Raw genomic sequence first — 12830 nt, 5'->3', positions numbered from 1 at the left:
GTTTCTTTAGCTTATAAAGCTGCACTGCCACGCTGCTGACAGTGTGTGATGAAACTGTCACTGAGTGTGAAACAATGGAACAGCAGATGACACTTCAAAGGAAATGTAAAGTTTAGGATTTTTGGTATTTCAAAAAGCTGTGTCCCTCTAAGTACATTTGTTGGGCTGTCTCTTAATGAAATACACCTGGACCTTCTAGTCAACTAGTCAATACCAGTTCCCAGTTCCAGTGGAGGAATTTTCCACATATCTTTATGTAAAGTTTTCCCATGTAAACCACCACAATCAAAAGGAGGCTTGACTTCGCCTACTAGCCATGGGAACACTGTAATCTAGTGGGAATGGACCCAGGAACTTGGCCATGGCTTGCCTGTGATGTCTGCACAAACAAGAGGAAACATTCCATTAACATAGGGAGCGCCTTCAGAGTGGAAGACAGGAAAAGAATGTCAGCTGTCTGAGCAAAATTCCCAGAGAAAGCACTTTGAGAATTTTGGAGAATACAATTTATCCTTACAATAACAGTGGTGACAAAGAATGATTACTATTTCAATCCTGACAGTGTCCTATACAACCATGGGTTCTAAAGATCTGTATTAGACAAAAATAAAGTTGAATCCTAACATCATGGCTGTTGAGATGGACCTTTATGCATTGGCCTCTTTGACAGACTGCTAACTGAGCCAATGTCAAAGCTCTCTAGATGATTGCAAAGGAATGTGGAAATTTCATACTGTTTTAGTTCATTATCCCCCATCCTTTTCACCCCCTCCACCAGTTGCTAGCTATATCAATTTTTTATTGCTTTACTCTTTCCATGCTCTCTACTGCCTTCTATACTTTCATATTTTTTTGTTTCCCTTTATAAAGTATCCTATTAACCCCTGAAATTTCTGCTTCATAGAAATACTTTCATCTCTGATGGTTGGATACAAGGTTTTGAGCACGCCAAAATGTGCTTCAGTTACAGTCTTAAATAGATGGGCTTGTATAGTAAACACAGGGTGGGGGATTTGGTATCATGTTAATCTTGTTGCAAGGTTTTTGCCCACAAAACAGAAGACAGAACAATTAAAAAATTTTTTCTCCAAAACTAAGTATTTATTGCTCTAGCTTTATCAATTAGTAATTTGCATATTACCAACATGTTACCAGCTTTCTGTAAGGTAAAATACGAACAGGAGAAAACGTCAAAGTATTTGCCTTTAGAAGGATAATTGTTTATTAGACTCCGCTAGATGCATGCTTTACTTTAGCTGGTTTCTTTTTTAGGTTTATTTTCATTAGGCACTAAGTAGATAATATGGGTACTCCTCATTAGCAGAATCGTTAAGCTCATCTCCATAGTCACCTTCTGTTTTGCTTGAGCAATACCAAAACCGAGTCTGTAAATTAGCTTATAACTTCAGTCATAGAATAAGAAAGGAAAAAAGTAACCTCTTAGATTTTCTGATTAAACCTTAAGTTACCAATTTTTACTTTCTGTTAAGTGTTTTAAAGGAAAAATTCATGGCTCCTTAGCCAACCTTTTTAAAGTCTCTACCGGAAAAAGGGGGGAAACTGATCAAATTATGTTAGAATAAAGGAAATTAAGCATCGGTCCAGAGGTAAACGGTACTGAAGTGTGGTTTCACCGAATGTTTCCTCATTATGTTAGTTTTGATTAGGTTTTTAACCTGCAGCTGCCTGAGGGCAGTCAGTCCCTTCAGATTACATCTGTGCACCTGGATAGGGGAGATAGTTGCTTCAAGATAGATTGCTGATGGACCCTGAACATAGCTCTCTGACCAGCGGATTTTGAACGATGTAAGTTTAGTGATTAGTGATTAGAGATGAGCCTTATTTCAAATAAGAAGCATATTTTTAAGTTATTTTATTCAAAATAGTCAATTTTCCCATTAACAAAAAAATTTTTAATTGATATACAGAGAAATAGCAGTTTGCACATATAATAGACTATTCTTAACTCTAACTCTACTTTTACTTCAGAAAGTAATGTCTTCAAAACTAACGTCATTTCGACTTCGAATTCTCAAGGTTTCTTTTTAAATGTCTTACATTTCAGAAAATATTTACTTTTTTTTTTTTTTTTTTTTTTTTGGTTTCTGCATTTCTCTTTTTTCTACTGCAATTTTCCACCTTTTGTGCAATTGTGAACAAGGTAACGAAACGCCTCCCTTCCTCAGGAACATCTACTATCTTCATGCTTTCTCAAACTTCCAGCAATCACAGTTTCTCTTGGAGTGAATAAGGTGATTTCCTTTCTTAATGTACCAACTTGCTTGCGTTCTCATTTGCTTGACACCATTTTCTGATTCTTAATGAAAAATTCTCATGACTCATCTTTATATCTTATTGATACTTAAAGAGTATTTTGTCATTTTCCTTTCATCATTTGTTCACCTTCTCAAATTGTCAGACTGGAGCGGAAGTGATTTTCAAAAACTTGGACTGTAGGTCTGTGGTCCCATTGATTCCCGGTATGCAGCAGAAGCCACAGCGTGTTAGCTAGTCTATTCACTAAGACAGGAATGTTTTGCACAAGTTTCTCTTTGTTTGATACACTCAGCACCCTCACAACTCTCAGAGGTGTTCACCAAAAGGATGGTAAGGTTTACTAATCAAACCATACTGACTCATCTATCACATAACTTACCAGTGTCATTTCAAAAACACAAGTTTGCCACATACTGCTACTGTCTGTATACTTCCACCATGAGAACAATTCTACTCGAATTGGAGACTTTCTTAGGTCTTTAAATGTATTCATTTAAATGTTATGCGTTTGATCTAGTGTCATCATTTGTACTTTGGGCCAAGAGTAGTCTATAGGAAATGATTTTTTTCTTCTACATTTTTATCACCAGGTAGGTTAACCAACCTTCTAACGCTTTAAGTATCTTTACCTCACTATTACAGAGAAATCTGAGCTGTAAAAAGGCATCTGACTCATTATCCACCAGACCTTCAGTCAGACCTCTTCTTTTACGAACATTCTCAGACGAATCTAATATATTGTAACAGGTACCTAGTGTTAAACAAGTGGGCTGGCTTTAAAGAAACGGATTAACAGCATTATAAAGAAAAAATGAAAATATCACTCTCCAAATTTTCTCTGCTGTTGGTGTGGTGAACTTTATACTATCCTTTGCAAAAATATAAAGATGCATTACTTGGAATATGGGGAAATAGATATTTCAAATTTGCTGAGCCCCCAAATAACATTTTAGGCATTTTCCACAGCTGAAGGGTAATACAGTATATTTAATTTGTAAAGGGCATGTTGTCACGGCATCATGTGAAAATGCTCATTAATACTGATTGAGGAAATATAATTTTCATTTTAAAAGATCATTTGGAAAATTGAAAATAAATATTCCAAAATTGCATCTGTATAATAGCAAGTCAGTTTAGCATTGCATGTTCTTTTGGGAATTATGTGAAAATAATTCAGTGTGTTTGTACCTCCATGTGCTGTGTCTGTGTTTGCAGGTATATACTTAATGTCCTTGTAATGTCTGATGCCCAAGTATGTGTTAAAGTACCAATCTACTCTAATCACTTTTTTAAATGTCAAGTTTTATTCAAGCTAAATGTTTCAACTTCAGAGGTAAAATCTTTCCTAGCCATTCAGGGGGATGCTAGCCTTATTATACAGAATGCTTCATAATTAATTTTTCCAAAAGTGAGTATTTATTTTATAACATATTGATTCATTTACCCAAAAAAAAAAATTTGGAAGGAATTGATATGCTATGGGAAGAATCCCTGAACTCAGAATGACTCCTCTCTGTGTATTCTGTGTTCCCCACTGCAGGGGCCTCTGTCACCCCAGACCTCTAGAAGTCTTTTATCCATCCATGAGAATTTAGAGTAATTCATGAATGAGGTTTACAAGCTTGTCAGCTTGGAAACAACTCTATACGGCTTAGGGCAGGGCAGTCTTTCATGCATACATAAAAATTAATGATCATCATGAATGAAATTGTGGGGCAGTTCACTTTGATGCTAACAACTGAGTTTACCTCATAGGGCCCCCCCCCCTTTTTTTGTCAGCTATCAACTTCCCCACTCTCCAGAAATAAATAAAGATTGAGCTAATAGATTGTTGGTTCTTCTATCTCATACAGTTCATCACAGTCTGCATCTGCAGTGTTATTTTGGAAGCCAACTCATTTTGTCTCAGTCTACATCCTTTTACCCATTTTGAGTGACTCACCTGCTTATGTGCTCACCTCAGTAATGAATCTGCTTCCCCGTAGCCTTCAAAGTCTTTGACCATTTTGTCCCAGATAGCCTTGTCCTAAGCTGTGTGGTGCATTTTAGCTATGCTGTTTCCAGTTACTTTGGATCCCCCTGGATTGCTTTCCTTGAGCTTGGTCTGTGGTTCGGGAGACTAGGCTAGGGAGCAGGCATTGCTGCTGCTTTTGGTCTCTCCAGGGCCTTAATTCCAATGATGCCTAACAGAACTGAAGGAGTTTTTCAGAAGACAATTGTTTGTTTTTTAATGTAGTTATTTCTTCCAGGAATATATTTTCATCTGACATTATTTCTCCTCCAAGGAAATTATTTGGCAATTAGTTTAGCCACTGAGTTTATCCCTTGGTTGATAAGGGAACTGCCTACTCCTTTTATAAGTTCTCCATGTGAATGGCAACCTCATTGTGGTTAGAGTCACCTTGACTCTGCTACCTGATGAACTAATATGAGAATATGGAACATCAAAAGCAATGGAAGGTATTCTAGAAGACTTCTAGTCAAAGCATGGCAAAGAAGGTGCGCCCAAATGGGAATAAAATAGCACACCCCTGAAGGCCCTCCACTACTCAGGTTTAAAAGGTTGGATTTTTGCATAGAGAATCAAGGTTAGGCTCACTCCCCTGATAAAGGACTTCTACTTCTTAAGATTTACACTCAGTGATCAATTGACCTATCATGCCCCATCCTCGTCATAGCATTTGATAATGTTCAGAAGCCAAAGAAGAATCTACAGCTTTCTTAGGGAGATTAGTGTGGTTTCTTTTCTAAAAAGATGATGAATAAGAAAAGCAGAAGAGTCCATTGACTCATAGATACGTGATCTACCAAGAAGAAAATTAACTTCAATGTTACGGGGGGAAGCATTTCTTTAAGTAAAGGAAAAGTACTTTCATAAGAATTTTTCAAAACTGAATGTATCTTCAGACTTTGTCATAACTGACACATCCAAAAAAGAGTAATCAATTCATTCATTCAGCATGTCCTGAGCATCTGCTGTGTGCCAGACGCTGGGCTGGGTGCTCGAGATAGAAAGTTAGATAAAATGTCCCTGTTTTCATTGGAGCTTCACAGGCTAGAAGAAGGGATCTTAGGGAGCTAAGCCTCTGCTGTTCTAGTGGTAACAATTATTAGGAGAACCCTGGAGTAATCCAAAAGCAAACAGCAAGTCTGAATCTATTCAGCTGATAGATGAAGAAAGGATTAAAAACTGGTTAGTGCGTCACTCTTTTTTTTTTCCCCTGCATGTGAATAAAACTTGGCAACTTTGTTAAGATGATTGCTTTACTCTCATAGCAAAATTTACTACTTAGTTGATTTATTTTTGAAAATGCTAAACAGATGGTTTCACATTATTATTAAAATAAACCTTTTAACTCTGTATATTTTAAATCTTTCAGAATCCGAATCTTGAACTGCCTATGTTATTGTCCTACAAGCATATTGACAGTGGTTACAGCTAAAAAAAGAAAGCATGAAGAAGCAACTACAAAAAGTTATCATCTCAGGATACTCGATATGCAACAAACTAAACCACTATCTTATGTCTAAGGTTCAGAATAAATGTCCATTAAAATACCAAATGACTCTCTTAAGCATTTACAGTTATTGTAAGTAGCTGTTAATGGCCAAAGCTCTAAGTTATGAATTATATGAAAGTTTGAAGCAAGAATATTTAGAATTTCTGGCTTTAGATAGAATAAAAACTACCAAATGGGTGCTCTTTTAACCCATGAATTCTGTGAATGGATTTAAATACAATAGTATAAAGTAGAAGCCATGCAATGGGAATGAATAGATTTTGCTAATATTACCTTGTTTTGCCTGGCAGAAGAAATAGGCTGTTTGGATCACATTTCTTGTTCCTGCTGAATGATAATCTTAAATTATTTTTTTTCCAAACATATGAAAGGAATACTTGAAAATGTAAGAGGACTAAATCAATATATCAGATAAAAGAGTTAATCCTTTCTGTTCACCCACGTGCTAATTTTGTCTTGGTAGAATATCCCTGCCAAAAAATACCTTGAACACTTAGGTGGAAAGAATGTTAACCTTGGGTATTTTTGTAAAAATCAAAGGAAGTTATTTATTTTATTTCTGTTCTTCTCAGCTACACTTAATGGGTATAAAGGTACTAGATATGAAAATAAAGCATTTACAATCCCTTAGTAGCCCCTCAAAATAGTTAAGATAGAACAGATTTTTCCAATATTAGTTTTACTGGGATCTGAGGCAAGGTGGGGAAAACAATAGTTACCCAAAAATAAAGGTCATTCTGAACATCAATTTTAAATTTTTTTGTGGAGAAAAAGGAAGAATAGCTTATTTCAAACTGTTAATGGTTTTTATTTGAAGGAGGTTGTATCTGTACAGATATGCAGCACTTTTTTTTTTTTTTTTTTTTTAAACTGGCCAGTTTGGGAAGGAGGAGGGGTTCAGCCTGCAGAGTGCGACTCTGAACATGAATGTCTCTCTTAGCCAACTTGGCTAGGGATGTGGTCCAACTCTTAAACCATGTGATTCACCTCAGTAAAGCCCTCGACTTACAGACTAGAGAGAGGTTTTAGCCTCCTAAGGCATTCACTTAAAACATAACAATAAATGTGACATGTCTTTATTAAATGTTAAAATGAACACACTTTTTTTTTTATATATATAAATGACTACATTTGACTACTAGATCAAAATGGTCTTGTAAAAGATGTTTTTATACCACTTTCCATCTTTGGTTGTCTTTCTGGCATGCCTGTACGATTATTAGCATTTATATCATACCTTGATTTGGGAAAGTATTAGATTCAATTAATTACCAATGTATTTATAGAGTCCATATGGCACATTTGATTACTCCATCCATCTTTTGTGTTAGTGTTTAGGTGTAATTTTTCTTAAATTCTAGGAAGGACATAATTTCAGTTATCAGAAACCATTCCATCATTACTGACGCTTTTTCATTATTTCATTTGTTCTCATCTATCAGTATTATTTTTGAGTATTTTGTTAGGTGTCACCACACCTTCCTAAGTGTGCTGTGTTCTAGTCGCCCGTATTTGAGGTAGTCTGCTGAAAATCAAGTCGATGTATTCTTTACCTATTCCAAAGAGCTAAAAAACCAGACCCCAGGAAAGCTTTTGATGTTTTGTTGTTGTTGTTCTTGTTTTTGTGGTTGTTGCCGTATTGTTATTGTTGTTTTACGTAAGAATTATAGGGACTGTGAATACAAATGAGAGCCCACTGTTAACTCAAGAGGCGTGTTTCATGCAGACCATTGGAAATTTGACATAATCAGAATACCCAGGGCAGCGCAAGTATGACTGGTGGCGTGTAAAATTCCTTGCAGCCTGGAAGAAAGAGTAGGAGGATTTAGAGTTGTATCTTAGCTACACATGGTACTGCAGCTCAAATTCACAATGGCAATGATGTGTAATATCATGGCCCAGATCCTTGAGAGGGACTTGACAACTTTTTGAAAGATATTAATTAATGAGCTGAAAAAAATGGTTAGCATGGGGTTAGCAGATGGAATAACTTGAAGTAAGCCATCCAGTATTCCTAGCACTACAATCTAACCACCTTATTTTGTGACAGAAAAAGTGGGAAAATGTAATAATAGGATTATATATCCATCATCTGAATAATTTTGAATGACAGAATGTTCTTGTAATTTTCATAACTGTTGTCCATTGTTTGAGGATGTTACCTACTAAACTGAAAACATAAATTCCATATCTACCACATTTACACCAGCAACAGTATAAAATGTAAGTCTAAATTTGCAAAATTCATAGTAATTTAGTGATGGAATTTTTTAATAACATGCAGTATATAAATGCAGGTTTTATGCAAGTGTTGACAAAATCATTTTTCAGCTTGCAAAACGGGACTGCAAATGACATTTTTCACTTCAGCAATTTTTTACATCTACGTTGTTGCTTTCTATAATGAATGTGAATGCCATCTTTTATGAATGCAACTTGCCTTTTTCATTACAGAGATTTTTGTTTGATGTAATCAATAAACTTTGGTATGATATGATTGCTATTTTAGCCTCTTTTTTGGAAAGGTCTCAGTTTGACATGAAAGTAATATGGAAGCAATCTGGTGATGTGAAATAAGTTTCTGATTTCCTCTCTGCCTGTACAACTCAGAAAAGACTGACCATTTGTATATGTGTTCAACTGGCATTTAGCTTGAGATTTGGTCGGGGAGGGGGGCTGGTGTGTACACCTTTCTCTCCGTCCCCCCTGCAGCCCTCTTCCCCTCCCCTCTGCCCCCTCCCACTTCCATCCTTACTTTGTTCCTCAGCTTGCATCCAAGGCTTTGTGAAAGTTCCTTTTCTTGAAAAAACTCCTGTCCTTCTTGACGCCTAAGATACAAGTCTACTGTAGCTGGTTGCATTACATTTTTCCAGTTCAGTCTGTATTTTTGCAGTCTTTTAATCCTGTTAGTCTGACCTACATTTAGAGCACTTCCTCTTTTCTTATTAAGTGGGAAATGTGCTGTACTTGGAGGTGTGACCCAAGTTAGTTTCAGCTTTGCCACTTAGAGCCATTTCCCTCGCAGTTGTCTTTCTCCTCACCTGTAAAATAGTGCCTTGGGGGTGAGGGGTGATCAGATGAGGTAAAAGACCATAATTGTTTTGTAAAATGTCATTTGCTATTCAGGTGAAAGCATGGTTATTTTTATACTGAGGGGGTTTTGTTATCGCTTTGATCATTTTTAATGACTAGTTGTCATTTACCAGATTTTCATAGATGTGTCTCAGATTCTTTCTGCCTTCTTGGAATTAGTTTGTTCAGGCTTCCTTCCCTGCCCCCATCCAGCCTTGGAAGGAGCGGCGTCACTGTGGAGTCTGCCCAGGATTGGCCAATAAAGTAAGTATTGTGAGGGTCTGAGTGGTTTGGCCCCTTCAACAAGAAGCACATGGAAAGGTTAGGGGCTGAGGTTATCACTATGGTTATTCAGTGAATGTGTCCGTGGCTAAAATGCTAGATGCACTAATGAAGCTTGAAAGCCTGAGTTATGGGCATAGTCGGGAAAGAGGGGGGCTTAATTATTTCACAACATTCTTTTTTTAATTTGACACATTTTCCCCAGTAACTGATGGGCAAGGAAACGCAGCCTCAGTTCCTAGTACGTGGACCTATTATGAAGAAATGCTGCTGTGTGGACCAAGCGAGTCCATCTCAGGGACTTGGGAGCAGGGACAAAGAGCAAGCTGCGGGTGGCAGGTCTTTGACCCTGGCTCTGGGTGGGAAGGGCAAAGGGTGTTCAAAGCTAAAATGCCTACTGTTTCTTAGGTCTCGGCGTCGATTCGCAAGGACATATTTCCTACCAGGAAAGCCAGTGAAATCCCAATTCCACATACAAACTAACCTCTATAGCACGCACTTTGTGCCAGCACTGTTCCAGTGACTTTACATCTATTCACTCTTTTAATAATCCCCAAACCCCTATGAAATAGGTATTAACGTTTCTCCATTTGATACATGAGAAAACTGAGTCACAAACCAAGCTCACAGTCCGGTACAGCCAGATTTTGAACCCAGGTATTGTGACTTAAGTCCATGCACTTAACCAGGACACTGCATTTCCATCATTATGCCACCCTCGATGGCCTGAAGAAACAATATTAATGCAAAGTATCAGTAGCAACTATGAGAAAGCATCAGACAGACCCAAACTGAGGGGCTTTAAGTGGCTTGTAATCCTCAAAATGATTATGATGGTTCAAACACAACATTGTAAAATGACTATAACTCACTTTAAAAATGTTTTAAAAAATTAAATTTAATTTAAAAAACAATGATTCAAGAACACGACTCAGGGATGCCCAGGTAAAGGAAATGAAGATGACGTCACGAGTGCAGCATGCGATCTTCAGTTGGATTCCGGACTGGGAATTGGACGTTAGTGGGGTAAATTGGCAAAGTTTGACTATGATATACAGGTTGTATCAGTGTTCATTTCCTGATTTTTGAAATCATGCCGTGATTACACATATATTTGGAGGGATCTGAGTTGAGAGTACTTTGTGCTATTTTTGCAACTTCAGTCTGAAATTATTTCAAAATTATGATTTGAAGAATAAAGCTAAAATACAATGAAGCATACAGATATTAATGGGAGAGGGCATTAAACTGAGCTGACTAGAAGACGAGAATATAATTTACTACTTAATATCTGCATAGCACTTTACAGAATGCTTTTACATGCCTCATTTAGTCTTCACCACAGCTTCATGCAGAGATCATTAAATTCCAGATTCTTACAGATAAAGAGACTGAGGCTCAGATAAGTTAATTATCTTTCCCCTTATCCCTCGCGACTAAATCTGACGCGTGTGTTTCCCACTACACTACCCTGTGGTTGTCTAGAACTCTTAAAGCTGATCCTGCTGGAATCTACAATAATCAAAAAGGAAGTCTAACTGCAGTCAGTTTTCTTCTGGGTGCATCTGAATGCATCAGTCAACCCCGTATCAAACCATGAACAGGAGTCATGCCAGTGCCATTAGGGTTGAGGTGGGTGGTCTCACTGCTTTCCCCTCTCGTCCCTTTCCTCTAATTTGATGGTGTTGAACTGGATTTCCCTCAAGCACTGCTTATTCAGGTGTTTTCTGAGGCAGGTTTTATCGTCCTCACCCAGCTGCCCCCCATCTGAGTAAGAACACAAGCAAACTCCTTTAATTTAATAATGAGGCATTAGGCTAGCCACCTTCGCCTGGTGTCTAAAGTCTGTCCATCACTTAATGTGAGGACATGGGGATATTGCCGGCACTCCCTCTCAGGTGATGCTGCCCCACTCCCACCAAAAGCCTGGCTGAGATTATTGTTATTTAGTATTTATCAAATTTGGTTGTATAAAGCATTAGAGTCCTGTGAGATGTTACTAGACATTCCTCGAAAAAGGGGAGCTCCTTGGTTAAATAACTTTGGGAAGTTCTGTATATGATTGCCCTAAGTTACAATGCATACTAGAACGTTAAAACTCCATGAGTGATCTAATATTAAACCTATTTGACTTCTTTTAACCCACTATGTTCCAAACACTGGACCAAGGAACCTTTTTTTACATAGACCAGCTATCAACAAATCATCGGACTCCAGTTTTCCATGGAACCCTCTTCTCCATTCAGTTGATGGAGTTCATTTTCATTATCTGAGAAAGACGCAAAAGATAGTCTTCAAGCCAGAAGCTTCATTTAAGCTTCAAAGTAGAACACAGTCCATTCCATGTATGTAAGCCGGAAAGCACTTAAAACTGAATGAATTACACGTGTGATGGTGGAGAGGGACAGCCAACTGGGGCTCTGCAGAGCAGCCCAGTAAATAGAGGACAAAGAGGAGGAGGCCAGAACCACTCAAGCTGAGGGGACAGAGGAGGTGGAGGCACTGGATCCTATGGCCTGTTCACTTGGCAGAAATGGGAATCACGATGGACCTACGTGGAGCAGCTGGGACCGCAACAGTCAGCCAGCTTGGGAGATGCACCCAGAGGTACAAACACCCTGGCTTTTCCCACCTGCCCCCAAGCCTGCAGCCAGTGCCTTCCGTTGGCTGGACCCAGCTGGAAGCCAGCTAACAAGGGAGCCCGGAGAGCAGCTTGAAGGGATCACTCCCCATCTTCACAGAACAGAGCAGGGGAGTGCATCTAATCTGCACTCAACTTCTGTAATATATTTAGTGTGACACAGATGACTTTTATGGACGCATGGATTAATGGAAATAGAAGGCCCTTGTATAATATAGCTTTCTCAACTAGTAATAAAGACACTTTAACATAAAAAATACTAGAGCTAAACAAAGGAGTAAGCATATCTAGATAAATTCAGCTACATCATATTCAGAATTCAGGAACAATTCACAAGGCTCTGGATAAAAAGCTGCAATATTTTCCCTCTTCACGTTCCTGCCTCCACCCACGAGGGACAGGGTTTCTGCTCCTCTCTCCACCCGCTCAAGCAGCTAACCGGTGAGCCTGGAACAGGGTGGGGTGTGTGCAGGTGCGTGTGTGTGTCAGCCCACTGGCCCTTTCTCTTTTAGAGCTGCCTGCTTGACGTCTGCTGGTGTTCTTTCCTCCATTCCCGGATCTTCCATGCTGGAAGCTCACTGCGGACAGGGAACCATGTTGGGAGGATGGAGGAGGGAGGGGCTTTTAGTTTTCCAGGCACTTAAGAAAGCTTTTGACTACATGAGCCAATTCAATTCAGGGAACCTCCTTTGGCCGCAGGCTGGGCCGAGTTTTAAAATGCAACTTTGCAAATAATAGATGGCTGTTTTGTCTGTTTTAGGTACTTCTGTATTCTTTGTGCCTAGAGCAATTCTAGGACCTTAGATGATATTTAACAAATGCATATTAAATGAATGAGGACATTTTATCTCTGATTGATGCCCGAGCCTATTTCTCAGCTGGCTTGAACTTGGAGGGGAGAGAGTGATGATGTCATGTAGGAGGGGTGTTTTTGCATTTTCCACTTTTCACCTTCTCTGTCTTCCAGCAGCCAGCCAGCCCCAGCCCCAGCTCATTCCCTTCACAAGTATATAGCACCAGAAAAACATAAAATTGCT

General features: G+C 38.6%; 1 protein-coding gene across 10 annotated transcripts in view; it reads left to right on the top strand.

The window, feature by feature from the left end:
• Positions 1-8292, top strand: part of ATP11C (ATPase phospholipid transporting 11C (ATP11C blood group)) — a 152544-nt gene extending 144252 nt beyond the window's left edge. For 6 of the 10 annotated variants that reach the window (XM_045514912.2, XM_074359926.1, XM_010952532.3 and 3 more), the window contains 2 exons: positions 2920-3024; positions 5658-8292. In XM_045514912.2, the coding sequence (XP_045370868.1) occupies positions 2920-3021 (102 nt within the window). In that variant the 3' untranslated portion in view covers positions 3022-3024; positions 5658-8292. Of the gene's footprint in view, positions 1-2161; positions 2253-2919; positions 3025-5657 lie in introns of those variants that run through there. The other 4 variants (XM_045514906.2, XM_045514908.2, XM_045514904.2 and 1 more) reach the window with 3 other exon arrangements.
• The last annotated feature ends 4538 nt before the right edge of the window (positions 8293-12830 follow it).

The sequence above is a fragment of the Camelus bactrianus genome, chromosome X (genome assembly GCF_048773025.1).
Source record: "Camelus bactrianus isolate YW-2024 breed Bactrian camel chromosome X, ASM4877302v1, whole genome shotgun sequence".
In the NCBI taxonomy this organism is placed as follows: domain Eukaryota; kingdom Metazoa; phylum Chordata; class Mammalia; order Artiodactyla; family Camelidae; genus Camelus; species Camelus bactrianus.
The sequence above is the reverse complement of the archived record's forward strand: the minus strand, read 5'-3'. Positions and strand labels throughout refer to the sequence as shown.